The sequence below is a fragment of the Halichoeres trimaculatus genome, unplaced genomic scaffold (assembly GCF_033239565.1).
Source record: "Halichoeres trimaculatus isolate MK-OKI-2021-1 unplaced genomic scaffold, fHalTri1.1 fHalTri1_scaffold_16, whole genome shotgun sequence".
Classification (NCBI taxonomy): domain Eukaryota; kingdom Metazoa; phylum Chordata; class Actinopteri; order Labriformes; family Labridae; genus Halichoeres; species Halichoeres trimaculatus.
Genome location: NW_027437194.1, coordinates 5,900,101 through 5,925,466, shown reverse-complemented (window position 1 = coordinate 5,925,466; position 25,366 = coordinate 5,900,101). Strand labels below are relative to the sequence as shown.

Below are 25,366 nucleotides of genomic sequence, written 5' to 3'. Positions count from 1 at the left end.
TAAATGATATAACTTTTGGTGTAAGATTAAAAATCAAGAATGATGATTCTGCTATATACGATTAACAAAATAACTAAATGCTGGGATCTGCCCATAGCTTGTTTTGTATATTTATATTAAAGGCAAAAAAAACCAACATCATTTGTAGCTCCACCTTCCGAGACTACATTCATACTACATACAACATTCACATGTAGTATGCTATGTACAGGGTTTGGAAAACAGCCCGTATGTGTTGAAAGCATGCAGGCAGTTTTTACTTTAAGGGACACATTGTAACAGCTACGTTTCGGAGTCGAGATAAAATCCCATCACTCTATACAGTCATTCATTCAAACCTTTATTTATTCTCGAAAAAAGACATTGAGGTTACCCTCATTTCAATTTCAATATGAGATCACATACATTAAGAACAAACAATAATAAAAAAAACACAGATAAATTAATTACAAATGCAAAAGAATCATTAAAAACAGTTACAATAAGAGTAGCAGTGATCAGTAACAAGGCTGTTAATTTTAGAGTTAGTTGGTGTGTATTTTAAGTGTAAGGGGCATCAAATAAAACTGTAGACTCAAGGGACTTAAAGAGTCAGTAAGTTAGATAAACAAGTCACGTAAGACCCATCAAGGAACTACGACAGGTTTCAGAGGCAGGGAGGTAGTTTGCCAGAAAGGGCTTTGAAATGTGCAAAAACCCATGTTTGTTCCATTTTTGACAAAAAGATGGCCAGCCAACCCTCTCATACAGAAAAAAAAAAAAAACAAGAGCAGAGTGGTATACTGAATGCATGGGCTTAAGAGTTGAAACTGCAGCATGTCTGTATATTATATCACTGTAATACTCATTAGTGGTGCCAGAAAGCTCTTCACATTAAGCACTAACTGGAAAAAGAAAGAATGTACCACAATTCATCATGTTCAGCTAAAAAATGGCTGTATTATTTTTGATTGTTAGGAATCTAAAATCTTTTAGCTATCTTAACTGTGCAAACAAAGTAAAAGCAAAGGGTTGGGAACGACAGTGACTGCGTATCCTTGTTTGGGCAACTGTGAGTTTAATCTTTGTAGAGTTGCTTGACAGTCACAGGCAGAGCTTCATATCAAAGAAATGTCCTGAATAAATTAAGGAGAGCAGTGAAAGCAATCACTGATAATCTTGGTTTTGCCTACAGAAAATGACATAGTGTTCAAGGTGTGGCCTAATATCTGAATCCCTTATCCAAATATGAGCATAGAGACACGGAAAGCTTTGCATGAGACAAACAGCAGCTGTAGCTTCTGAAGTCTGAGCTTCAGAGGCTGACACAGGGATGGTGAGAGGGAGCAGGGGGGTGAAATCTGAGGGCAGCAGACTCTTTCAGGGTTAGCTGGGTGGTAGAGGCTCTCTGATAACCTTATCAGGGCCTCACCACACAGTAACGGCTGGATCAAGCTAGCAGACTGCAGGGAGGAGCGGACAGGCCTTTAGCTGAGATAGCACCAAGAGCTGCTCTTGTGTTTGATGGACAAGGACCTGCATGAGAAGAAGTCAAAGAAAGAAGATAGTCCAAATCCTTCTGTCACCACAGAAAATAACAGATTGTCAGTCAAAATCTCCCAGTCCCCTCCTCCGTTTTTACCCCCTCACAGCAGAGGTTCATGATGTTGTGATAGAGCAGGCCGAGAGCTAACAAAGTCTCACAAAATGTAAGACATGACAACAGAGGAATACACAGGAAGACAGTTTAAATTAAGAAGACTCTACAAGCAAACAAAAACAACTCAAAAAAGCTGTCAGAAGTTTGAAACTTTCTCATTATTTTATTGAGCAACTCAGCTGGCTCAGTTCAGAGGTTAATCTCAGAGCCAGTATTGTTAAGTCATGTTGTCTCTGTGTATACTTCAGTAGACAACTTTGTAGTTGTTGGAAGGCTTTTTTTTCAACGTGATGTTAATCTTTAAACTAAACTAGGCTAAACAAAGCTGTCCTTTAGTCTGGAGAGGGATTAATACAGCGTGAGCAAAAGGTTTATTAGTTTCTGCCTCTGGTTGACTCTCATGGCAAACAACCAGCACATAAGTCAAAGAACAGTAGCACAACCTCAGGCCAATATTTTCCAACTATAATGGCAACTGACTGTTCTTTATCATCATTTTTTTTAACAAATTATAATAATAATAATAATAAAAAAAACTCCAATGAAGTTCCCAAACTTGGTATCATAGTTGTGAGGTGCCATCTGAAATTGTATATATATATTTTTTTTTTTAAGTCACAAAAAAAAACATATTTAACCCTTAGCTGTTTGGACATATGAAGTAGTTATAATAAAAAAAAAAAAACCTTGCAACAACATTCAGTGAGTGATATACTCTGTCTTTGCTGCAAGATGACCCCTGAGCTTAAAAAGACAAATCTTTAGCAGTTCAGGAACATTTTGAGTTTGGGAACCCCTGCTTCCATCTGTACGATTGCTTCATAAGTCAAATACAAGACAAGTATTGGCCCACATGGTTAAAAATCCAGTGTTAAGTTTGTTCACTTTTAAAGGTGTGAAGAAGAAGACAAACGAGAATCAAAGTAAACACAGCGTTACATCAGGACATAATTGCCTTTACAACAGCATCTTAACTAACTTAGTAAACAGACAGACAGAACAGTTTCTTCAGAGTCCTCTTTCTTCTCTGAGGGGATGACAGTCTGTTGACAGTTTCTAGGAGGGGCAGCACTCAAATCCTCTTTACTAAGGTCTCTCTGACAACACTGGATGTCCTCTTCTAACAATTCAAATACACTTTGGTATAATCCTCAGTATGAAATGATGATATAAAACACATCCCTCTGATAAATCAGGGGCGTATGAGGACAGTCAGTCACTTGTGATGTTTAAATTTATTGGAGGCCCTAATGGTATTCCTACAGTGCCAGTTTCCTGTTTTGACTTCATGTTGTTTGGTTACAGCACCATCATGTGGCCAAATGTGTGTCTAATTTTGATTTCTCTGTGATAGCTTTGATGCAATTTAAAAATGAAAATCCAAAATATAGAAAATCAAGCACTTGACCAATGTAGAGCAAAAATATAATAATCAAAGTAATCTTTACAACAAACCAAAAACTTTTTAACAACAACAAGGAGAAGTTGAAAAAGTTTTTGGTCTGTGGTAAATATTAGTTTGAGGGTTAGGTATTGCTTGGGAATGTGTTTGGGCTAGGTTTTTAAGGTTAAAATTTGGTTCTACATAGGAAAGTTGTGCAGTCAAAGAGAGCACCAGTTTCCAAATTCAGATATTTTTTTCTGTAAAATCTTTATTTATATTGATAAATCTGTGTCTTTTATCAGGATTTTGATATAAAAAAATATAAAATAAAATATAAAATAATGAGTAACTGTCCTTGTGTTTCCCATCAGTCCTTTCATGTTTACTTAAAATAGTTAAATCAAGGTGTGCACACATTTATAAGGCTTCTACTCAGAGAAAGTGATTTGTGTGGGTTACATATAACTAACATTCATCAAAGATCAATTCTGTTATTGATAGCTGTGATTTTATCCCATTATTAATTTATTGGTTATTTTTGTAAGGCTAAAGTGTAGGCTCTATCACACAAAATTATCCAAGAAGAAAGAAAAGACGGGTCTGAAAAACGGATTAAAAGTTCCTTCTTTCACACCAACATCTTATATGCTAGCATAATAGTGGACAGAGGGCTCATATCAAGTTCTGGGGCATGATAAGGTCCAACAATATAGTTTGATTTTGAAATTAGTTATAAATGTGTATTCCAAACATGTAACATTAAAAAAAATATATATCAAGACATTAACTATTTATTTATTTATGTATTTATTTTGTTGTGTCGTTATTTTATTCATTTCTGTGGTCTGAAAGGATAGACGCCTAAAATAAAGGAATAGTCAAAAAAAATCCTCACGTGTTTCCGCACGGCGTTATTTTGTAGAGGGACACACTAACGCTTCTAACGTTCCGTTCCGGGCGGCGGTGTGAACGCGCACCGTTTACTACAGTTTTCGTTTGTTTTTGCTCTAAAATCAGAGAAAATGAGTAAACTGGTAGATTCCAGGGACATGAAGCTGGATTTTACCCTCAAACAGTTGACTCTATCCCCCCAGGACGAAGGCGTGAATGTGCCCGGCAGTTCCTCCGCCGTGGATCTGCAGGAAAACAAACTGGTGTGTGTGGAGTATCCGGGGATGATCACCTGTGTGGACAAGATGCTGGAGACTCTCGGTGGAGAACAGACTGTGTCTAAAGTAAGCAGATTAATAGGGATACGATGTGTTTGGCTTATTATCAGTCCAGTGTGGTGTAGTAGATGTCTGATGTCTTGTTATTAACATAAACTATGGAGGTCTTGGGAGAAATAGGCTTAACTTTAGCATTAAAGCAGGGCTATGAAGGCAAGGTCTCTTACAGAAACCAGCTCATTGATCAGTTTTTAGGATTGCTAGAAAACATGGTTCTTAGGTCTAGTTTTAATTGCTTCCCTTATGAGAATAAACAGCATTTTTATAGATTTATTGACTGACTGATTGTCTGCATTTTCACTTGTTCCCTTAGACCTTCAATAACCCAAACAGACGACTTGAGCTGCGTTACAGACCGAAAGACCCTTTCTGCCATGCTCTGATGGGAAACCGCTTCCCATCCAGCAACCTGCTCCTCAGAGTGAAGCGGCGGGTGCGAAAAAAGGATCCCAAGGATGCTGAGATCCAGATGGATGTCCTGGGGATAATCGGGACGACGTACAAATTCCAAGGTAAGTTTGTAAACCCATCAGTATTTTAATTTTATGTACAACACTTAAATTATCTGTTTAATATTCTATCATACTGCCTTTTTTTCTGTTTCCTGCTCACAACAAACTGATCTTTTGTTGAATTATAATATCACAAAATGTGTAACTGACTCTCATTTCTTTTTTTCTTTTTTTTGCAGGGATGGCTGACATCCAGTTCCTCGCTGTGCATTCAGAAGGTGGAAAAAACACGTCTCTCTACGACAAAATCATCCTTCGCAAATCAGAGAACCAAGAGTTCTTTGAGAAGCCCATGCCGTACTTTCTTCCACCTGCCATCTTCTCCCGCCTCGACAGTCCTATCGATTATTACTACCGGCCAGATATCTTTCAGAAGTCAGTATGACGGCTGTTTGTGATAAACAGTGTCCAGCTTTTTAAAACTTACTGCTTATGTTACTTAGAAATAATGTTATTCCAATATTTATACCTTTTTTTTCTGTTAACAGTACAATGCCCATCAAAGAGTCAAACTTTATTGGTTTGAATCGTAGTCGCCGGCCGCACAATGCAATTTTTGTCAGTTATGTGGATCCCACTGTACCCACCGAGTGCCTGGAGGCTGCCAGGCTCAACTGGGCTCGAGTCTGCGTGAAGGACAGTGACAAACAGGCAGAAGAAGAGCTGAAAAAAGTAGGTGTGCTGCTGCTGTCATGGTTACTGAAGAACTACACAGGCTCTGGTTTTCATGGCTACTTTTTAACACGCATACATTCTTTTATAGAAAAAGAAACATGATATACACAAGTGTGCAGAAAAAGTCGCCTGACAGATGGTTTCAAAAGTTGCAATTCAGGGTTAAAAAATAAGAATAAACTCTGTTTTTTTTACTCTGTCTGCCTAGATGCAAAAATAAGATGCTTTTTTAAGTAATTTACAATGATGCAAGCCTAGACCTTGAATTCTCCTGTTTTTTTTTTTAAAAAAATTTGTAGAAAATGTAAAATTTGAAGACCTACTCCCTTTCTTCCATTTTATTAATATTTTTATTTTTTTCTAATACACTTTATCTCGGAGTCAGGGAATCAGAAGCAGGTACACTTTTTTTAAGATTTACAAACATTTTACAGAGTTAATAAAGACCAGGAAAATAAACTACTTTTTATTGCTGTCCAAATATTTTTGTGACCATTAAAGTTCAGAGAATTTAGGTTTTTCATATCTTGTTTTCCTTTGGGACTTTATAATAATTTTCTTTTGGGAGAAGTTTGACGTTAAAGTGAAACTAGTTAAATGAGCAGTGTTTGTTGTTTTGCTTACCCATCTAGTTGGGATATATTGATTGATAGAAAAAAAAATAATAATTATTTTTTTACTGTTTTTCTTGTTCACTTAGACTCATCTTGTATCTAAAAGCTGACTTACAACAAAGTCAGATTTTTTTTTCATTTTTTTTTCTTGTAATTACATTGAGATTCCTCTCTTAGAGACTTTAATAATCAATTCAACAATATTAATGATAATAATATTTTTTTCTAACTAACTGAAACACTGGAAAAACATAAATTTCAAGTGAAATAGTGATCGTCTTCCAGTGTTACGTATGTGTTTATCTGCCCTCTGGATTTCAGCTTCGTTGATTATGACATTTTTTGGTCACCTTATGTAACATAGGTTTACTATTATGTTAACAAGATATAACTAACCCTTTTTTGTATCTTATCGCAAACCAAACTCTGTGTGCAGCTTTTTGAGAGCCGGCCCATCTGGTCGAAGAACGCAGTCAAGGCCAACATGAACGTCCACCCTGAGAAACTGAAACTGCTGCTGCCCGTCCTCGCTTATTACATGGTGAGATGAAAGGACAGGGTGTGCTCGGTGAAAACTGTGGGCCTTCACTGCAGAGGGAAAATGCATTCTCCCATTATGTCATTCACGTATTATCTGAACAGTAACTCCAAAACAAAGACTGAACTCTCACTCCTGTTGGGGTATTCTGCATCAGATAAACCAAAATGTCTCAATGGAAAATTCTTGATGGCAGTGGATTCTAAGTTTGCATTTATTGCATTAAAATAAAGTATCAGTTGAATTGTAGCTTTGCATTGTTGTGTTTATTTTCGTAGGTGACAGGGCCATGGAGAAGTCTGTGGGTGAGGCTGGGCTACGATCCCAGGAAATGCAAAGAGGCCAAGAAATACCAGCTCCTGGACTTCAGGATCCGATGTAGTGACAAGCATGGTGAGAACATCTTTTATGCTGCGCTTCCAAAGTTTTTCCAAAGCCTTTTTTATGAGACAACAATAACAAGTTTTTTTTTTTCTCATGTTACCAGTATTTATTTATTTTTATTTGTCTAAACCAGGGGTCTGCAACCTTTACTTTAATAGGAGCCATTTTGCCTCAGCTCACCTGGATTAAAGTTAATCCAGGAGCCACAAAAACTACTTTATCTTCTCAATATAGTAAAAAAAAAGTGTTAAAAAAATCTAAAAGTAGAAAAATCTATTTTCAATTTTAAAAAAAAATGAAAAATTTGTGAAATCATACATTACATAAATTTGAAAAATGTATGGCATTTCAATAAGAAACAAAATTGTATTTTTAACAAAATTGTATTGTATAAATTGTATTTTAAACAAAATTTTGAAATTTCCCATATAAGCAGTATTAAAAAAAAAAAATTATGCAAAAAATTCTAAAAAAAAAAAAAAAAAGTGTAATAAAAAAGCTGAAATTTCATTCACTTTTAAAAAAAGTATTAAAAATCTAATTTAAAAAAATTGCTAAATTTTCAAAAAATTGTAAAATAAAATTAACATTTGCAAAATTTTCCAAAAAAAAATAAAATAAATCAAACTTAAAAAATGAATTATTTAAAAAAATGAAATTTTGATAATTTGGAAAATGTAAAAAAAAAAAAAAAAAGGGAAAAATAAAATTAAAGTTATTTGCAAAACTTTCAGAAAAATTGCAAAATTTTGAAAAAAATTGAAAGCTTCATTGCAAATTGTGATGTATATTTAGTTTAGCAAAACTTTATTAAGCGTCGTGTCTTCATAATCATTCTCTGTAAGAACATTTTTAAAAATGTCCATCTCAATAATATCTTGGTAAAGCTACAAGGAGCCACTGCAAAGGAGTCAAAGAGCTGCATGAGGCTCCAGAGCCACAGGTTGAAGACCCTAGGTTTTAACTGTACCTTAGAGCCATCTATCTGACATTTGTTCCTTCTCTGTGCTGCTCTCAGGCTACTCATCATCTGATATGCCAGTGAAAGCCAAGAGGAGTGCCTTCAACTACACCCTGCCTATAACTCTGAACAAAGCAGGTGAGTTTGGATGGTAGCATTTATTATTCTGTCTTTGTTTATAAGCTGGGTTGGAAAAAAGTTGAGATGTCAGATCCTCTGGATAAATCTTGAAAACTGACTCTCAAGTGATTTTCATTTTTTGGTGAAAATATGGCTCCTGATATCGTCTGTCGACATTATCATCTTTCAATTTTTTTACGTGGTCTGGTGTTAAAAATAGCAAACCAAAGATGGTAAAAATAGAAATATTGAAGAAGTGCAATTTAAATCGAATGAGCACCCGAGAAATTGTAAAAGAATCGAAAAGCATATAATCCCAGCCCTAATTTATGCAGTCCTTTTATGATTTTCAGGTCGACAGGTAGCAAGCGTGTTGGAGCTTCCAGGTCAGGAGGGTCCAAGCACAAGTAGAGACATGACACGGACCTCATATCAGCTGAAGGTTTGTGTCTGACCTGCTTACTCTGTATACTTCTTGGATCAAGCCTTAAACATTTCATCCATATTTCTCTTTTATTTTTTATGGTTTGGTTTGGTCTGTTCTGAATATCTTTTGTCGTAATAAGCAACTTTTGTTTTGTCTCCTCAGGAGTCATCGTACATTTTCAGAGAGGGGATGCTTCCTCCTCACAGACAGATGTTTTACCAGCTCTGTGATCTGGACGTGGACAGGTATCGTACAGCGCTCATTAAGCCAGCATCAGTGGAAAAAATGGAAATGAAAATGAAAAGACAGGGGTTAAACTTTTGTGGTTGTAATGCTGCTTTTTGATTGTCCAGTATCAAACAGGTGATCGAGCAGAAAAGTGGCGAGGAGGTGTGTGAGGAGCGGGACGGCTGGTGTGTCGTTGGCACCACTGACAAGCTGAGAGACATCATCTCAGGAATGATCAAGAAGATCATCCGAGCCAAGAAACCCCGTAAGAAAAAAAATGGTCATGATTTTATCTGTCTTCATCTCCTTTCCTCCTCTGATCCCCGTGTCTGTGTGTGTGTGTGTTCCCTCAGCGGCGCCAAAATACACCAAGAAGCCCAGACGAGTCGGCCTGAACAGAAGATCTCCAGATGTGGATTCAGAAGAAGAAGAGATGCAGGATGATGACAACAAGTATGATGAAGATGAGGACGATGATGATGAGTTTCAGCCTTCTGAGGGGAGCGAGAATGAGATGGAGACAGAAATGCTGGATTACATCTGATCAAAAGACGTTTCTGTATCAGAAACCATGACTAAGACTTTTGTTAAAGATGATATGTTTGAATTATTTTTCAAGTAAAAAGTGAATAAAATGGAAGTTTTTCCACTACTTTGTGCAGGAACTAGTTTATTTCTGGTAACTGAAAAGTGCAATAGGAGAGACCAGGTGTGGTTGTAACATGGGGAGAGTTGTAACACCACCAATTCCACCAATCAGGGATGAGACAGGAGTCGTATGAGTATTTTAAGTATTTACCCACCTTTAGAGAAAGAAATGATTTTGAGGTAAGGAAGTAAATATTTTGACTAAGATGCTATTCCAGATAAAACCATTTGACTTACATCAGAATAAATTGGAGTTTCTCAGGCAAACTAAACACACAGACACACACACGCTTTTTGTTAGACCTGTGTGCTCTTTACACAGCTACACTGAAGTGTTTGAGCTTACATACTGTCAAGGATGAACTCTTGAGTCAAACAGGAAGTGACTTATGGTCAGTCACAGAGAGAGACATTTTTCTGGATTGTTCTATTTCAATAAACCTCTTTTGGAGGGGCGTGATCTGTTTTTGCTCTTTTTTTGTCTATTACAACTTACCTTGGTGGTAGGTAAGTGATATTCTTTCTTTCTTTATTTTTATTGTATTTTTATTTGGAAAGGAGAGATCAATACAAAAGTATTACGCCATTATTGCAAGTAAAATTAAGGTCCTACCAGTTTTGTTTTGGGTCCAAAACAAAGAAACAAACAAAAAAAGTGCCACATCAATTATTCTGACAGAGTTCGGAGAGGTAAAGTCACATTCTACACAGTCAATTGATGACATGTTATTGAATGTCCACTCTTTCGGGGTGTATTAAATCTCAACTAAAAGTTGAGAAGAAACAAAAACAAAAAAAGAAAAAACAAAACAACAATAGTGGATGCTTTTTAACCTTTTAAAGATAGAAATATTAGTTTACTCTGGATAACCTCTGTCAGTTAAAGCTCAAGATTGTATTCTATATGTTCAAGAACTTTTTCATTCAAAGTAGAAAAATGATGAATGACCTCTGAGTGATGCAATGATTCACTTAGTCTAGTCTGGGCTCTCTGACTCCAAAACGAATCGTTTTTCAAAGCGCTTAAAGACACTAAAAGAGCAGGTTTTAATCTACTTTTAGACAAATCTGTGATAAATAAACACAAGAAAAACAGAAAAGAAGATTTTTTTTTCAGTTACGTGTTAGAACTTCTAGGATATACAGGGAAAAAAAACACAAGAACACAGAAATCACAATCTCATGGAGACATGTTTGAGTCCATGGAGGAAGTGCAGTCGCTGCTTAGACATTTTAGTTGACAATGTCCAGGTTTTCATAAAAAGGCAGCTTGTTGTCAACGACCACCCCAAGGTACTTAAAAGGGGTGATGGGCTCCACAGTCTCCCCTTTCATTACAGTTAAAAGAGGTTGGTTTGAGTTTTTTCTAACATCTATACACATGTCCTTAGATTTGTCATGTTTAGATTTGAAAAAGAATCATCACACTAATGAATAAAGGAATTACTCAAATCTCTACCCCATCAAACTGATGTAACTGCATTTCATGATAAAGGCATCATGCAGTGTTAGGAAAAATGTAAGACCCCAAAACAGGTGTTATCTCTTGTAGTGGCTGCATCAGTGTGAATTTCAGTACAGTTTGACAGCTGTGTCAACTGAGCAGAGGCTGCCAGCTGAAAACAGAACATCAATAGATTAAATCACCATTTTTATACCAGATTGTTAGTAAATATCCATATTTATAATAATATATTTGATCTCACATTACACTTCTCTTCCATTTTGTACTTTCTTATACTTATGATTTTTATTTTTAATTATTTTTATTTTATTTATTATATTTTTTTATTTATGTATTTTTTTTAATTTATCTATTTATTTATTATTTTGTTTAATTTATAATTCTCTTTTCTTATGTCTTGTATTTTAATTTTTATTTTTAATTTATTTTTTAATTTTTTTTTTTCATTTTTTGAAGAAGTAATTGTAATTAAAAAGCAGTTTCCCCTCAGGGATTAATAAAGTATTTATGGTTCTGCTTGATTCTGATTCTGAAATGATGGATTAATGGTTTGAATTTTGATTAGATTGTTTCTATCAAAGGAAATTTGTCTTCCGATAACATTTTGTCTGTAATCACATCCCGGTGATTAGATGTACCTCACGACCTGTGCCAAACTCAAACTGCACTCAACACTGAGCACTTTCCATCAGCTACATCTGGCTCCATCACCAGTGACAGTGAAGAAGGTCGACGGGACATAATGTTTAAGCAACTTGGGACACAATGTGACAAATGTAACAGTGGGAAAAGTGGGCCCCTGGGTGCAGTTTAGGGGAGGGGTCTCCTTTATAAAAGTCAGGCCCACGGTCAGCCCGGTTCCTACAGGCATGATGGTGAAGCTGGGGCTGTTGGTAGCTGTTGCTGTGTTGCTGGAGACGGTCTCTGCGGCCTCCGTAAGTGTCCGATGGAAATATGCAATCAGTGCATCCACACCCTGTCTGGGTAGATTTTTTTAACATTGTCTCTGTTATCAATTACTCAATTTTCAATCCTGTCGTTTTTCTGCAGCTCGATGTGGTGTACACAGAGGGAGGGATGGTGAAGGGCGACAGCATCCGTATTGGGCTTTTCCGTCGCATGGATGTGTTCAGAGGAATCCCCTTCGCTGACGTCCCTGGGAGGTTTCAGAAACCTCAGCGTCACCCTGGCTGGGACGGTGGGTTTACTGATTGAACTTATCAACTTTTGTTTGCACATTCAAGAGCCAAAAAGTCACACCACAGGGATAAACAAAGCTTCAGCATGTGAAAGAATTTCAATGAGTAGTTAAAGTGTTTGAGAAATCTGTCTTTTTAGCCATTTATTTAGTCTTTCATGCATGAATTAAGCTTCATTTTATCATACTTATATGATGAAATTTTCCTTTTTTTACATTTCTGACAGAGCACTATGTTCATAACTTTTAAATTTCAGGGATTCATTAGTTACAACCTGAATGAAATTACCCTGATGCTATGCCGCTTCAAGTGTTTTTCTTAAATCTAACTTCAAATTGATATGAAGGTCAAGACTCTGATCAAACATGGGACATTTGAAGCAGATTGAAAATGATGAATGAGAGCTGCTTCTGCTTCCTTTTACTGGCTGCTGCTTTTGCCATTGATTTGTCAGAATGAAAGATTTTTCTTTGGTGTAGTTCTGTTTATGCCTGGACCTTCAACAAATGTATAATAGTTTAAGTTTGTTTCTGGGAGTTCCGGTTTTATGGTAGCACATTCAAACTTGTGCTGGCTATAATGTTTAGTGAATGTCACTCACTTTTCTCCAAAGCCTTATTTGGGTCTGTGAGCTACCATTTCTAACCATCATAGAGACAATACTTCCCTGGTGCCAGCAGGTGGCAGTATGACTAAGGATAAATGTCAGCAATGCACTTCATTTCTCTCTTGGTAGTCTAAAAACATAGACCACTTTGAGAAGAACTTTTATTTTGAAGAAAACAATTAAACTCAATGTAATGCCTCTGCTACATTGTTTATCAAAACAAAAAGCCTTACACAATGTTTCCTTAGTGAGCTCTTTTCCTCAAAGCAGGGGATTTTAAGTTGAACTGGATTCATCAATTATGAGTCAGAGGAAGGGAAAAATCCAGCATTCTAAAAATCTGGAGTCTTTCTATTTGATTATGGCATGTCCATAAAATCTCTTTACAATTCAAAGGATGTATTACTAAATGAAAGGAAAAGAAAAATATTTGAGGAATAAATACTAAGTAAATAACTAATTCATGGGCACCATTAGTGGCAAGAAGCGCATCAAGACAGTTTTTAAACCATGACACACACTGCGCCTTTTCTTGAGGAGTAGCCATTTTTTTTAGTTCATTTAAAGATAACTAATTTATCAACAGGATACCTGGAACACACAAATGCAGTATGATAAAAAAAGTAAAAAAAAAAAAAAAACTTTGATAACTACTGAGTACATTGAACACATCAAATTAAGACGTTTCTTCAGTTACCTTTGTGAAATATTTTTTTAAATTGTAAAGAGACTTTATGAACATCCTGTTGAAGTCTTGGTGAGTTGCCTTCTTCACTTTGTGCACACAGTTTCAGGGCGGTCACTATGGGTTGATTTTTTCAAGCCAAATTCTGGAAACCAGGATCAGATGAGATGAAACCATTTCCCTTATTATTTCAGACTTGACTTGGATTTCATGCTCCAGTGGCTTTCTAAAACTACCCAATGTTTCATGGCAACAACATTTGCTGCCTCACGTCAAGACCTTCGATGATAACTCAGGTTTTCACCAATGAGCTCCAACAAAGTGGACATAGACATGGACATGTATGATGTGTTCAGGCCAAGCTTTATATTCAGGATTTATGTTACACGCACAATTTCACCTTGGAGTCCTGCCAGGGAGATACCCAAAAATCCATATTTTGAAGTGTAGAGCCACTGAACAAGCCACTATGTTAGAAAATTGGGAGTGAAAACATTTGTATAAACCACTGTCCTATTAATTGATTGATTGATTGAGCGAGTGATTGTCCTCGTTTCTTCCCTAAACACAAAAATCAACAAAACAAGCCAAAAACACATTTTTGAAGAAAAGAAAGTGTAACATAACCTACCTTAGTTGCGTTGATGTGAGTATCTCAATATTTTCTGGTGTCTCTCTTGTATCTTGTCTTGTCAGGTGTCCTGAAGGCCACTGAGTTCAAGCCCAGGTGCATGCAGGTAAATCTTTTAATGTCTGAAACCAGAGGCAGTGAAGACTGTCTTTACCTCAACATTTGGGTTCCTCATGACAAATCAGGTAAATACATCAATTACCTACACAGTTTCTCAGATCAGAACTTCGTCAGGATTCAGTAACATTTGCTCTGCAGTGTCCAGAGATTTGCCGGTCATGGTCTGGATCTATGGAGGAGGATTCCTGGCTGGTGGCTCCATGGGTGCTAACTTCCTGGATAACTACCTGTATGATGGACAGGAGATCGCAGACAGAGGGAACGTCATTGTGGTCACTCTGGGATACCGTGTGGGAACTCTGGGCTTCCTGAGCACTGGAGACTCTGACTTACCTGGTAGGTGCTGCTTCAGTTTTTCTCAACTTTACTGGCCCTAAACAGAGTTGTCCTCTTTATCAGTTGATTTAACTGTGATTTATCAGGAAACTATGGTCTGTGGGACCAGCAGGCTGCCATCGCCTGGGTTCACAGGAACATCCGTTCTTTTGGAGGTGACCCAGACAATGTCACCATCTTTGGAGAGTCTGCAGGTGGAGCTAGTGTTAACTTCCAGGTGAGGACTCTTTCTGAAGGTCTTTTTTGATGTATGAAGTGTTAAATATGAGGAAGTTAACCCACCTTCTTGTTATAATTAGCATTCATCTGTTATTCCCTCATCTGATAACCTGAGAAATAGATATATCTTGACGATATCTTTGATCGCCTTAGTGGTTTGATTTGTCAAGGGAGACACAAGAGCTAAAACTCAAAGCAGTGTTGAACTCTATAACAGCATTCAAGCAATGCCATTGGTCAAATCAGATTCCTATGTCTGTTCAATTCAATATAACACCTCCTCTGTTTCCTGTCTGTCTGCAGACTCTTACTCCACACAACAAAGGGCTGTTCAAAAGAGCCATCTCCCAGAGCGGGGTCGCTCTCAGCCCCTGGGCTATCAATGAAAACCCCGGCAACTTTGCCAAGGAGGTACTAAACAGTCTCTCTGACTTTTTATTGCTTCTTAAGAAAATGTGCACCAAAAAGTTTGAGATGTACACCATATTAGGGAAGCTAATGATTATTTGAACTCCCACAACAGATTGCTCAGAAGGTCAACTGCCCCACCGACGCCTCAATGGCTGCCTGTCTGAAGATGACTGATCCTCAGGCTCTTACCTTGGCCGGCGGTCTCAGTATAATTAGTTCACCTGATAGTAAGAACCACTCTTTGAACAATTAGGTCTATTTTGTAAACATTATGATGAGGATTCCTACCAGTTGCTGTTGGGTACCAATTTTATCTAAAGGGTGGTGACACTGGTAGTAAGTTCAGTTCAACATCAGTCAGAATGTCTGAAGATCCACATTTGTATAGATAATGAACAGTATCTAATGGCATCTTCCCCCACCAGACCCCCTTGTGAACAACCTGCTCCTCTCTCCTGTGGTTGATGGTGACTTCTTGCCGGATGAACCCAGCAAACTCTTCCACAATGCGGCTGAAGTTGACTACATCATTGGAGTGAATGACATGGACGGACACGTCTTTACCGCCGTTGATGTTCCCTCTATTAACTCCCACCTGGTGGACACACCTATGTGAGTTGGGACCAAGCTTCTTCTGACATCTGTGGTGTTGTTTCTAGGAGATGGAGTGATACTCAGACTTATATATCAAATCTTTTTGATTATAGCGAGGACGTGAGGAGGCTGCTGGCTGCATACACTAAAGAAGGTGGCCAGACTGCTTCAGATGAAGCCTTCGCCACATACACCAATTCCTGGGGACAAAATCCTAACAAGGAGACTATCAAGAGAACCATTGTAGACATCGGGACTGACTACATCTTCCTGATCCCTTCTCAGGCTGCCCTCTACCTTCATGCTGCCAATGCCTCGTGAGAACAAGAATTTGGCCAAAAAGAATTCCTGTTCACTGCAGTTGCGATTGATATACTCATTAAATATCTTTGATTTACAAATATATCTCTTTTTCTTCTATTTCCTACCAAAGAACCAGCCGTACCTACTCCTACTTCTTCTCTCAGCCCAACCGTATGGGCGGCATTGGGAAACCCTACCCCAGCTGGATGGGTGCAGACCACGCTGATGACCTGCAGTACGTGTTTGGAAAGCCTTTCACCACTCCCCTCGGCTACTGGCCAAGCCACCGTGACGTCTCCCGCTACATGATCAACTACTGGACGAACTTTGCCAAAACTGGGTAAAAATATGCAGAAACATGACACAAACAGTGGCATAGAAGTCCAAAAACTCAGGCTCTTTCAGTTCATTCACTTCCCTCTGGTTACGCCCACAGAGACCCAAACAAAGGAGAGAGTGTGCCTGCTACCTGGCCTGAGTTCACCAGCTCTGGACACAAGTACCTGGAGATCAACTCTAAAATGGACAAGAACTACGTGAGGGAGGAGCTAAGACTACCCTTCCTAAGGTTCTGGGGCAGTGCCCTCCCAAAACTCTCTAAAATCCTTAAAGAATAAGTAGCTTGTGCAAACTCCTGGGCACCTAAACAAACCTTGACTACCACAACAGAAATGATCCTGTAAAATAATACTTCCTTTTATTTTCGACTATGTATTACGCCTTTCAAGTGTGCAATATGTAGTAAAGAAATTAACTTTGTGTTTTGTGGTTGATTTTTTTTTTTTTCAATTACTAACCAGGTCATGTTATTGTTAAATGAAAACGCATTAACTTTCAAAACAAAATATTTTGTTTATTTTTCCTCTAACAATATACTCAGACAGAAATATTTAATGTTTTTTAAAAATGGCATTTCATCTTTAAGTATCAAAGTCTGAGCATTGCATTTTTTAATCCCATAATGGTTCATTTCATTGATTTCTTTCACCAACAGGATACATTTTATCAGCAGGTTGCTGTAAAACACATAAAGGTGATAAATACAGAAGCTCTTAAGACAAATATTAGACTCTGTTGAAGTTACTGTGATGATTTGTTGATTAAATTTGAATATTATGTTCCCCCCTTACCTATTTGCCATATTTTAAGAAAGGTACGAGGCTTCGTCTGGATGATTTTAACACTAGCAGCAGTATCTTAACATATTTTTCAAGGACAGATAATGCCAATCATAAGAGTGTGAAGAACTATGGATATAAGAAATACCCTTTATTTTATGCATGTTACAATCATAGACTGTATATAGAGTGGACAGCGTGGCTCCGCCATTTATCATTGTACGGTTTTGAAGCCAAAATACCGCCGTCACAGGCGCCACCATTGAAGAACTTGTACAGCCAGAGTCTGTGCATTAGAGACTGTGAGGGAATATGGGAGAATCTGAGTGGAGCTGGGTGACAAAAATGATAATTTTCTTTCTTTCGAGAGTCTAATCACTTCTTGACTCTACCTCCCGACATATTTTTCAATCCCCGAAAAAAATACACAAAAACGGCAGCTGTCAATCATGGCTAAATGTGACGTAAAACCTTGTTTTTAACCTCTTATAACTAATGAAAAAAAAAATTTCAGGAAAAAGAGGACCTGAATACAAGGCAGCCAAATAATATCTTCAAATCACTACAACAATGAGACGTGAGAAACATTTCTATGAGGCGTATACATTTTTTAAAGTTTGACCACAGCCCATCTGGAATGACTGGAGAGACAGATTTTTTGACCTATACTGCAGCCAGCCACCAGGGACCTCACTACGAGCCAAACAAGATGACGTCCATTTTTTTACAGTCTATGATTACAATCTTTAGCCAGTTAAATGTCCTAAATGGATTTTTGATTATTTCATGGAACAGAGAAATTCATCTGGTTATACTTAAGATCCCAGAGCATTAATGATATTTACGTTAGAAGCAATATTCAATTGCATTATTCTAAGAATCACGACAGCACTTACATCGAACACTCCCCATCAACTGTGATGGACTTCTCATGCTCTTTTCATTTTGAATGAGAAAAACCTGAAATCATTTCATGGGGTATCCACACTGCTGCCTGCAGTGTCCACAGACATCAGTTCATTGTTTTAATTGGACAGGATTTGCACAGGTTTCAGCTGATGGTAATGATTTCAAACGTCATAAATTCAACAAATTTATCAACTTGACTGATTATCAGTCTTTGTCTGTTCAACATTTTACGTAGCACGTATGGATAGAATTAAAGAAGTCAGTACAATCAAGAGTTAGCGATGGGTTTCTTGGAGCACTTTAGCTTGGTTAGCTCAGAGGCTAAAGTCTTTGATGCATCGACCATAGATTTGACTTCTAAACTTTGCCCTCTATCTTTTATCTCCTCATGCTTCCTAACCCTCTTCAGCTTTATTTTTTTATTTAGGGCAAAAAGACCTAAATAAAAAGAATTTAAAGGTATGGTCTGGGTCTTTTGGATCAAGGCATAAACATAATTCTTCACAGATGTGATTTGCTGCTGTGCTTTCCAAGGACAAAAGAGCAACCGAAGAAGAAGAAGAAGAGTCACTCATGACAACCTCTCCACATAAAAATAATAATAAAAAAGATGACTGAGGATAGATAATGGGAACAAACTAGTGCTTCTTATTATTCATTTTGCATATGAGTGAATATTTCAGATGACGACTGGCTTCAAAACTCCACCTCAGAAACAGGTGGGTGACATCACATCAACGGTCCGTCTCGACAGATTACAGGATCTGAATGCATGGATTGCAGATTTGCAAACAATGAATAAAAAATATTAACTGAGGGTTTTTTTTCTTTCAAAACTGTCACACCTTGTCTACCTCTGATGAACATTTTGTGTGAAATGAACTGAATAAGTGATGAAAAATGCCTCAAACTTACCTGGTTATGTAGATATATGATGTCATATGAAGTCTGGAAGGTTTTTACTGAATACCTCTCCACTCTCTCTGACATTTTGGCTTTTCTCCTATCACATTTGATAAGACCGTTATTCCTTCAACTTGTGCCAAACTTCCACTGCACAAAATACTAAACACTGTCTTGGTTACAACTTAACTACATCATCACTGCCAGCTTCAAAAATCTCCGGGGCATGTCAGGATAAATATTGTGTAACAGTGGAAAATAAGGCACAAACACTATAGTCTGGTCAGGTGCAGGTGATAACATGAGCGGTATGGGGAGGGGTCTCCTTTATAAAAGGCCGGCCGACCATCAACCTTATCTGACAGGCTCCATGATGAAGCTGGGAATACTGGTAGCTGTTGCTCTGTTTCTGGAGACAGTCTCTGCAGCCTCCGTGAGTTTCCTACAAAATATGATACAAAATATAGTCAACTATTGAGTGACCAAAATTTTTGACACCTTTTTTTAATCTTATTTAAACAAATGATTTGGGTTTTTTTTGTTTGTTTTTTTCTTTGTTTTTATTTCTCCTCCATCTCTATAGCTCGGTGTGGTGTACACAGAGGGAGGGATGGTGAAGGGGGACAGCATTTATATTGGGCTCTTCCGTCGTATGGATGTCTTCAGAGGGATCCCCTTTGCTGACATCCCCGGGAGGTTTGAGAAACCACAGCGTCACCCTGGCTGGGACGGTGGGTTCACTTATTAAACACGGACTAATGAAAAAAATAACTCACTAGAAAAAGATAAACAGCCTTCCAACAATCATGGTAATTATTGTGTTTACTTAAAGGGACTATGAGGAGTTTCTAAGTGATCTTGAAAAAGTCTCCCTTCTAGATATCTGCCTGATCATAATCCACACTTTAAAATGAGATTATCAGCACCAATATTGCTGGTTACAGGTAAGTTCAAAATATTACTTCTTAGCTTCCAGGTTGGGTTGACCAGGACCAGATTGATTTACTTTACTTGTATTAATTTCATAGTGATAGTGGACACTGGAGCCTAACTGTCAGACAGAAAAAGGACAGAAGAGCAGAAGAAAGATAACCAGGAGAGTGATAGAGCACGAGCTAAAGGCTAAAAGGGCTAAACTGTTTGTGCTAATGTTGATTCCAAACCTTAATTAGCAGTTTTTCTGCAGTGGTCTGTTCAAACTTGAGAGTCTATCAATAAAATGAAGAGTGAGGTTACGTTAGCTCTGATTGGTAGATGACTGGCAGGACATAGCTAACCAGGATTTGCTAACCTTACACGTTACGGACATGTCTTAGAGCATCAGGCTATCAGCTGTGCTAAATATAGCAGGCTACTAAACTACTACAGATATGTCACAGCACTGGGCTGCCGATAGCACTAAATTTAGCCAGCTACTACGTTTGCTTGATGTCACGTTTCACACCATAGCGCTACATGCCCTACCTCGGCGCATGGTATCCACTAAAAAGTCATCTTGAACATAAAAAATTTGTTTCCATCCAATCTCCATTTAACCCCAAATAAACACACGCCTCATTAAAGGTAATTTACAACAGTGTGCGGAGACTCCAGGCCACAAGGTGGCGAGGGAGTGCGTTCAAAACAGATCCTCCTCATGGCATCTTTAAAAGTTACTTTTTGGGGGGAGAAGAGGTAAAGGAGCTTGAGCCTAAAATTTAACGCCTTTCAGTGGCGCACAAGAGAATATTGATATAGGGGACTATCACAGTATATTATGTTTAATGTACGTTTGAAATTTTTTCCATAAAATTTCTTGATTTTGGAACTAAATTGTGCAACATAAATACTGTACAATCTTTCATAATTCTTTACTTGGACCATAATCTTTTTGTTTACCCTGAAAAAGATGTTGCAAGTGTTTACTGTACTTGCTAGCTTAGCCTTGGAGCCTTGGGGCAGACAGTAGTACTCAGATGTGTATGTTTAGCTGCTATACAGACAAGTTGGGAATGAGAACATTTGTATTTACACTCGACTCATTGATAGCAGTGTTTTTATTTATCTTCAGCTATTTCGCCCGCAGTGAAAACCTAATACACAGCTGGAACTTTCACACTGTGTATGTGTGATTCTCTTCAGGTGTTCTGAAGGCCACCGAGTTCAGGCCCAGGTGTATGCAGGTGAACCTTATAATGACCGACACCAGAGGCAGTGAAGACTGTCTTTACCTCAACATCTGGGTTCCTCATGGCAGCTCAGGTAAAGACTTTGAGAGGCCCACAGTTCGTTTTCTAGGTAATACTTTGATTCAATAATGTTTGCTCTGCAGTGTCCAGAGATTTGCCAGTCATGGTCTGGATCTATGGAGGAGGTTTCCTGGCTGGTGGCTCCATGGGTGCTAACTTCCTGGATAACTACCTGTATGATGGGCAGGAGATCGCAGACAGAGGGAACGTCATTGTGGTCACTTTTGGATACCGTGTGGGAACTCTGGGCTTCCTGAGCACTGGAGACTCTGACTTACCTGGTAGGTGCTGCTTCAGTTTTTCTCAACTTTACTGGCCCTAAACAGAGTTGTCCTCTTTATCAGTTGATTTACTGGGATTCATCAGGAAACTATGGTCTGTGGGACCAGCAGGCTGCCATCGCCTGGGTTCACAGGAACATCCGTTCTTTTGGAGGCGACCCGGACAATGTCACCATCTTTGGAGAGTCTGCAGGTGGAGCTAGCGTTAACTTCCAGGTGAGGACTCTTTCTGGAAAACCCAAACGTACCTTTTGTTTTTTTTTAATGGATGGGAAATGGTCTTGAACTTGCACCTTTCAAGACTTCCTGACAAATTGCAAGATGCAATCACACTGGGTCAAGATGTGATAAGTGTGCTGCAAAGCCGAAGTTCGTGTTAAGCCCCGTTTCCACCAAGTGGTTAAGGTCAGTTCAGTTGGTCTCGGCACAGGACACACTTTACAATGTTTCCACTGGCTAAACCTGGGATAGATCCCAAAATAACCAAAACTAGACGTCCCACTTTTTGGGACCCTTCCGTAGAGGGTCCCAAAAAGTGAACCGATCTCGTAAGGTGGAGCTACAACACTGCAGAGCGTTGATTGGTCGAAAGAATCGTCACTTACCGTGCGAAAGTAGCTGCTTTTTATCCTCCTGGCACCCAGTCTTCTCAAAAACAAAACCTAAAGGCACTTTGTAACAAAGAGCCACATGATAATCACAAAGAGGATGAAACACTGGATGTCTTCCACCATTGCTCTTTGTTTACTCTTTGTTGGATTTATTAGTACACTGTGTCCCGCTGCTATGGCGTCACGCAATCATTTAACTGATGCAGCTATCGGCATCCAGCTTACACGCCACCTACCATGGGGGGGCAAGGTTGGCTGTGGAAACACAAACAGGACCAAGCTTTACTGGGACAACCCGTACCAAACCGTTCTGATCTAAACTGGACTGCTTGGTGGAAACGGGGCTTTAGACTCATCTCTACGATCTGTTAACTTCTGCATGACCTGAGCTACAACCATAAGGCAATGTTTAGCTATGCGCGCATGAATGCCGTTGGTCTGATCAGATTCCTCTGTGTTTGATAAAAAATACCCCTTGTTCTATTTTTTGTCTATCTGCAGACTCTGACCCCACACAACAAAGGGCTGTTCAAGAGAGCCATCTCCCAGAGCGGGGTCGCTCTTGCCCCTTGGGCTATCAATGAAAACCCCCGCAGGTTTGCTGAGGAGGTACTAAACAGTCCTTCTGACTCTTTGTGTATCTGTTTTAAAATGCTTTTTAAAAATTTATTCAAGATTAAGATGTACTCATGACATAAGGGAAGCTAATGATTAACTGAACTCCCACGACAGATTGCTCTGAAGGTCAACTGCCCCACCGATGACTCCATGGCTGCCTGTCTGAAGATGACTGAACCTCAAACTCTTACTTTGGCCGGCGATCTCAGTCTAACTAGCTCACCTGATAGTAAGAACCACACTCTACAGATTTAACATGTTCATTGTACACTGCTAGAGATGGAATTTAGCTTGAATGAAGCATCGGGCAGACACATACAGAAAGACCCGAGAAGCAGGAGCCAGGTAAAGTTCAGTCCAAACAGTTTGGTACAGAGGTAATCTAATGGGATCTAATAGGATGAAGCGCAAGGAGTCCTAATACCAAACAATGCTGGAGAATTAAAGTGAAAAATAGTGATAATCTGTCAGGGAGTGAAGGGAACACCTGGGTCTAGATACCAACCACGAACAAGACCCACCTGAAACACATAGGAGGGTCCTGGGGTTCACTGGAAAAGACACAAGTTAACACAATAAAACAGGAAGTGGAACAAAAATAATTCAAGGTTATGACGTACACCAGGCGTCTGCCTCAGCTCACCTGGATTTAAGTCGTTAGGGAGACACAAAATCTACTTTTTTTTCACAGCAAAGACAAAAAAGTGAATACAATTCTAAACATAGTAAAAATCTTGATAATAATTATTTAAACAAGAAGTTTTTTGTAAAAGTTAAAAACTTGTAAAAAAATTGTAAAAGTTTTTTTGTAATCAAATTGAACATGTTTTGTCCTAGTTTTTTATTTTTAATAACTTTGCAAATATTTTGAAAAAAAAATAAAAATTACTAATTTCATAAATTTGCAAAATTTATAAAAAGTGAATAACTTGCAAAATATTTCGAAAAGTTTTAAAGGCCCAAAAGAACCTTCAAAAATCTGCAATTTTTAAGATTGTGGAACTTGAATAATTTGCAAAAAAAAAAAATCAGAAATTAAAAAAATTATAATAAAAAAAATGTTTTTCCCCCAAAATTTCAAAAAGTAAAATAAAAATAAAATAAAATAAAAAAATTGCAAAAATCTCAAAAAACTGAAAGCTTTCTGTAAGAGGTGATACATATTTAGCTCAGTGATTTTTATTTAGTGCTAGTGTCTTTAATCATCAATACCCCCTGTATGAAAAACAAGATTTTTTTATTTTAATCACATTTTTTTAAAGCTACAAGGAGCTGTTGCAAAGGAGTCAAAGGCTGTATGATAAATGCCCCAAATGTCACATATTTGTCCTTGGTTTTGCTAACTCGACTAAGGAATTATAACCATTGGCGTCCTCCTCTAACAGACCCCCTCGTGAACAACCTGCTCCTCTCTCCTGTGGTCGATGGTGACTTCTTACCTGATGAACCCAGTAAACTCTTCCACAATGCGGCTGAAATCGACTACATCGCAGGAGTCAATGACATGGACGGACACATCTTCACCGCCGTTGATGTTCCCTCTATTAACTCCCACCTGGTGGACACACCTATGTGAGTTCACGGCATTTGATCCTTTCTAGGTGAAGGGGTGAAACTCAGACTTAAATTTTTTTATGTTTGGTTGCAGTGAGGACGTGAAGAGGCTGCTGGCTTCATACACTAAGGAAGGTGGCCCAGATGCTTTGAGCGAGGCCTACTCCACATACACCTACACCTGGGGATCAAATCCCAACAAGGAGACTATCAAGACAACCATTGTGGACATCGGGACTGACTACATCTTCCTGGTTCCTACTCAGGCTGCCCTCTACCTTCATGCTGCCAACGCCACGTAAGACCAAGAACATGAAGAAGAGAATTTCTATTCTCTACGGTTTCCTCTTAATAGCATTTTTTCAAAGTATCAAATCTAACATCCAATTGTCCCATCTCCTACCAAAGAACCGGCCGTACCTACTCCTACGTCTTCTCTCAGCCCAACCGTATGGGTGGCATCGGGAAACCCTACCCCAGCTGGATGGGCGCCGACCACGCTGATGACCTGCAGTACGTGTTTGGAAAGCCTTTCACCACTCCCCTCGGCTACTGGCCAAGCCACCGTGACGTCTCCCGCTACATGATCAACTACTGGACGAACTTTGCCAAAACTGGGTAAAAATATGCAGAAACATGACACAAACAGTGGCATAGAAGTAGGAAATTAAGACTCCTTCAGTTCAAGCGTTTCCCTCTGGTTACGTCCACAGAGACCCAAACAAAGGAGAGAGCGTGCCTGCTACCTGGCCTGAGTTCACTAGCACTGGACACAAGTACCTGGAGATCAACTCTAAAATGGACAAGAACTACGTGAGACAGAAGCTGAGGACGCGTCAAGTCCACTTTTGGTGCAGTGCCCTCCCAAAACTCTCTGGAATCCTTGAAGAATAAACAGGTTGTGCGAACACAGGGGCACCATTAGAAAGCTTGACCAACAAGTCTGTAAACTGTCCTAGAAAAATAAATAATGATAACAAATAACAATTTCTTGACTTCATTTTTTCAGCAATAATAAAAAAAAACACCACAACGAAGATCATACATAAGGTTTAGCGTTATACTCAGCTCATGTTTAACATCTGGCTTACTTCTCTTTGGCAACACAAACACTGATTTTTTTATCATGTTTAAGCTTTTTTTAGAAACTTGATCTATTTTCTGTTGATTTTATTTTGAGCCTATGACTCATAAAAAAAATATACACCAGCAACC

General features: G+C 38.5%; 3 protein-coding genes across 3 annotated transcripts; all 3 read left to right on the top strand.

The window, feature by feature from the left end:
* Positions 1-3,938: 3,938 nt before the first annotated feature.
* On the top strand, positions 3,939-9,400 carry gtf3c5 (general transcription factor IIIC, polypeptide 5). Its single transcript, XM_074690468.1, has 11 exons — positions 3,939-4,258; positions 4,566-4,764; positions 4,944-5,139; positions 5,253-5,436; positions 6,490-6,594; positions 6,870-6,984; positions 7,994-8,074; positions 8,410-8,498; positions 8,646-8,728; positions 8,837-8,976; positions 9,065-9,400. Exons 1-11 carry the CDS (start codon positions 4,046-4,048, stop codon positions 9,253-9,255), a joined length of 1,596 nt encoding a protein of 531 aa, XP_074546569.1. The 5' UTR covers positions 3,939-4,045; the 3' UTR covers positions 9,256-9,400.
* Positions 9,401-11,693: 2,293 nt separating this feature from the next.
* Positions 11,694-16,546, top strand: LOC141805396 (bile salt-activated lipase-like). Its single transcript, XM_074690439.1, has 11 exons — positions 11,694-11,759; positions 11,875-12,022; positions 14,012-14,131; positions 14,205-14,402; positions 14,489-14,619; positions 14,925-15,032; positions 15,145-15,259; positions 15,458-15,644; positions 15,740-15,943; positions 16,060-16,269; positions 16,366-16,546. The coding sequence occupies exons 1-11, from the start codon at positions 11,694-11,696 to the stop codon at positions 16,544-16,546; spliced, it is 1,668 nt and encodes a 555-aa protein (XP_074546540.1).
* Positions 16,547-19,229: 2,683 nt separating this feature from the next.
* Positions 19,230-25,045, top strand: LOC141805391 (bile salt-activated lipase-like). Its single transcript, XM_074690430.1, has 11 exons — positions 19,230-19,292; positions 19,443-19,590; positions 20,981-21,100; positions 21,171-21,368; positions 21,454-21,584; positions 22,481-22,588; positions 22,712-22,826; positions 23,983-24,169; positions 24,246-24,449; positions 24,560-24,769; positions 24,865-25,045. Exons 1-11 carry the CDS (start codon positions 19,230-19,232, stop codon positions 25,043-25,045), a joined length of 1,665 nt encoding a protein of 554 aa, XP_074546531.1.
* The last annotated feature ends 321 nt before the right edge of the window (positions 25,046-25,366 follow it).

Bases quoted from the DNA above. Each gene is read 5' to 3' on its own strand.
- gtf3c5 (XM_074690468.1), top strand. From the start codon at position 4,046: ATGAGTAAACTGGTAGATTCCAGGGACATGAAGCTGGATTTTACCCTC. The intron at 5,437-6,489 runs GTAGGTGTGCTG...CTCTGTGTGCAG, and splicing joins CAGAAGAAGAGCTGAAAAAA to CTTTTTGAGAGCCGGCCCAT. The intron at 6,985-7,993 runs GTGAGAACATCT...TGCTGCTCTCAG, and splicing joins CCGATGTAGTGACAAGCATG to GCTACTCATCATCTGATATG.
- LOC141805396 (XM_074690439.1), top strand. From the start codon at position 11,694: ATGATGGTGAAGCTGGGGCTGTTGGTAGCTGTTGCTGTGTTGCTGGAG. The intron at 15,033-15,144 runs GTACTAAACAGT...CTCCCACAACAG, and splicing joins CCGGCAACTTTGCCAAGGAG to ATTGCTCAGAAGGTCAACTG. The intron at 16,270-16,365 runs GTAAAAATATGC...TTACGCCCACAG, and splicing joins ACGAACTTTGCCAAAACTGG to AGACCCAAACAAAGGAGAGA.
- LOC141805391 (XM_074690430.1), top strand. From the start codon at position 19,230: ATGATGAAGCTGGGAATACTGGTAGCTGTTGCTCTGTTTCTGGAGACA. The intron at 19,591-20,980 runs GTGGGTTCACTT...GATTCTCTTCAG, and splicing joins GCGTCACCCTGGCTGGGACG to GTGTTCTGAAGGCCACCGAG. The intron at 21,369-21,453 runs GTAGGTGCTGCT...GGGATTCATCAG, and splicing joins TGGAGACTCTGACTTACCTG to GAAACTATGGTCTGTGGGAC.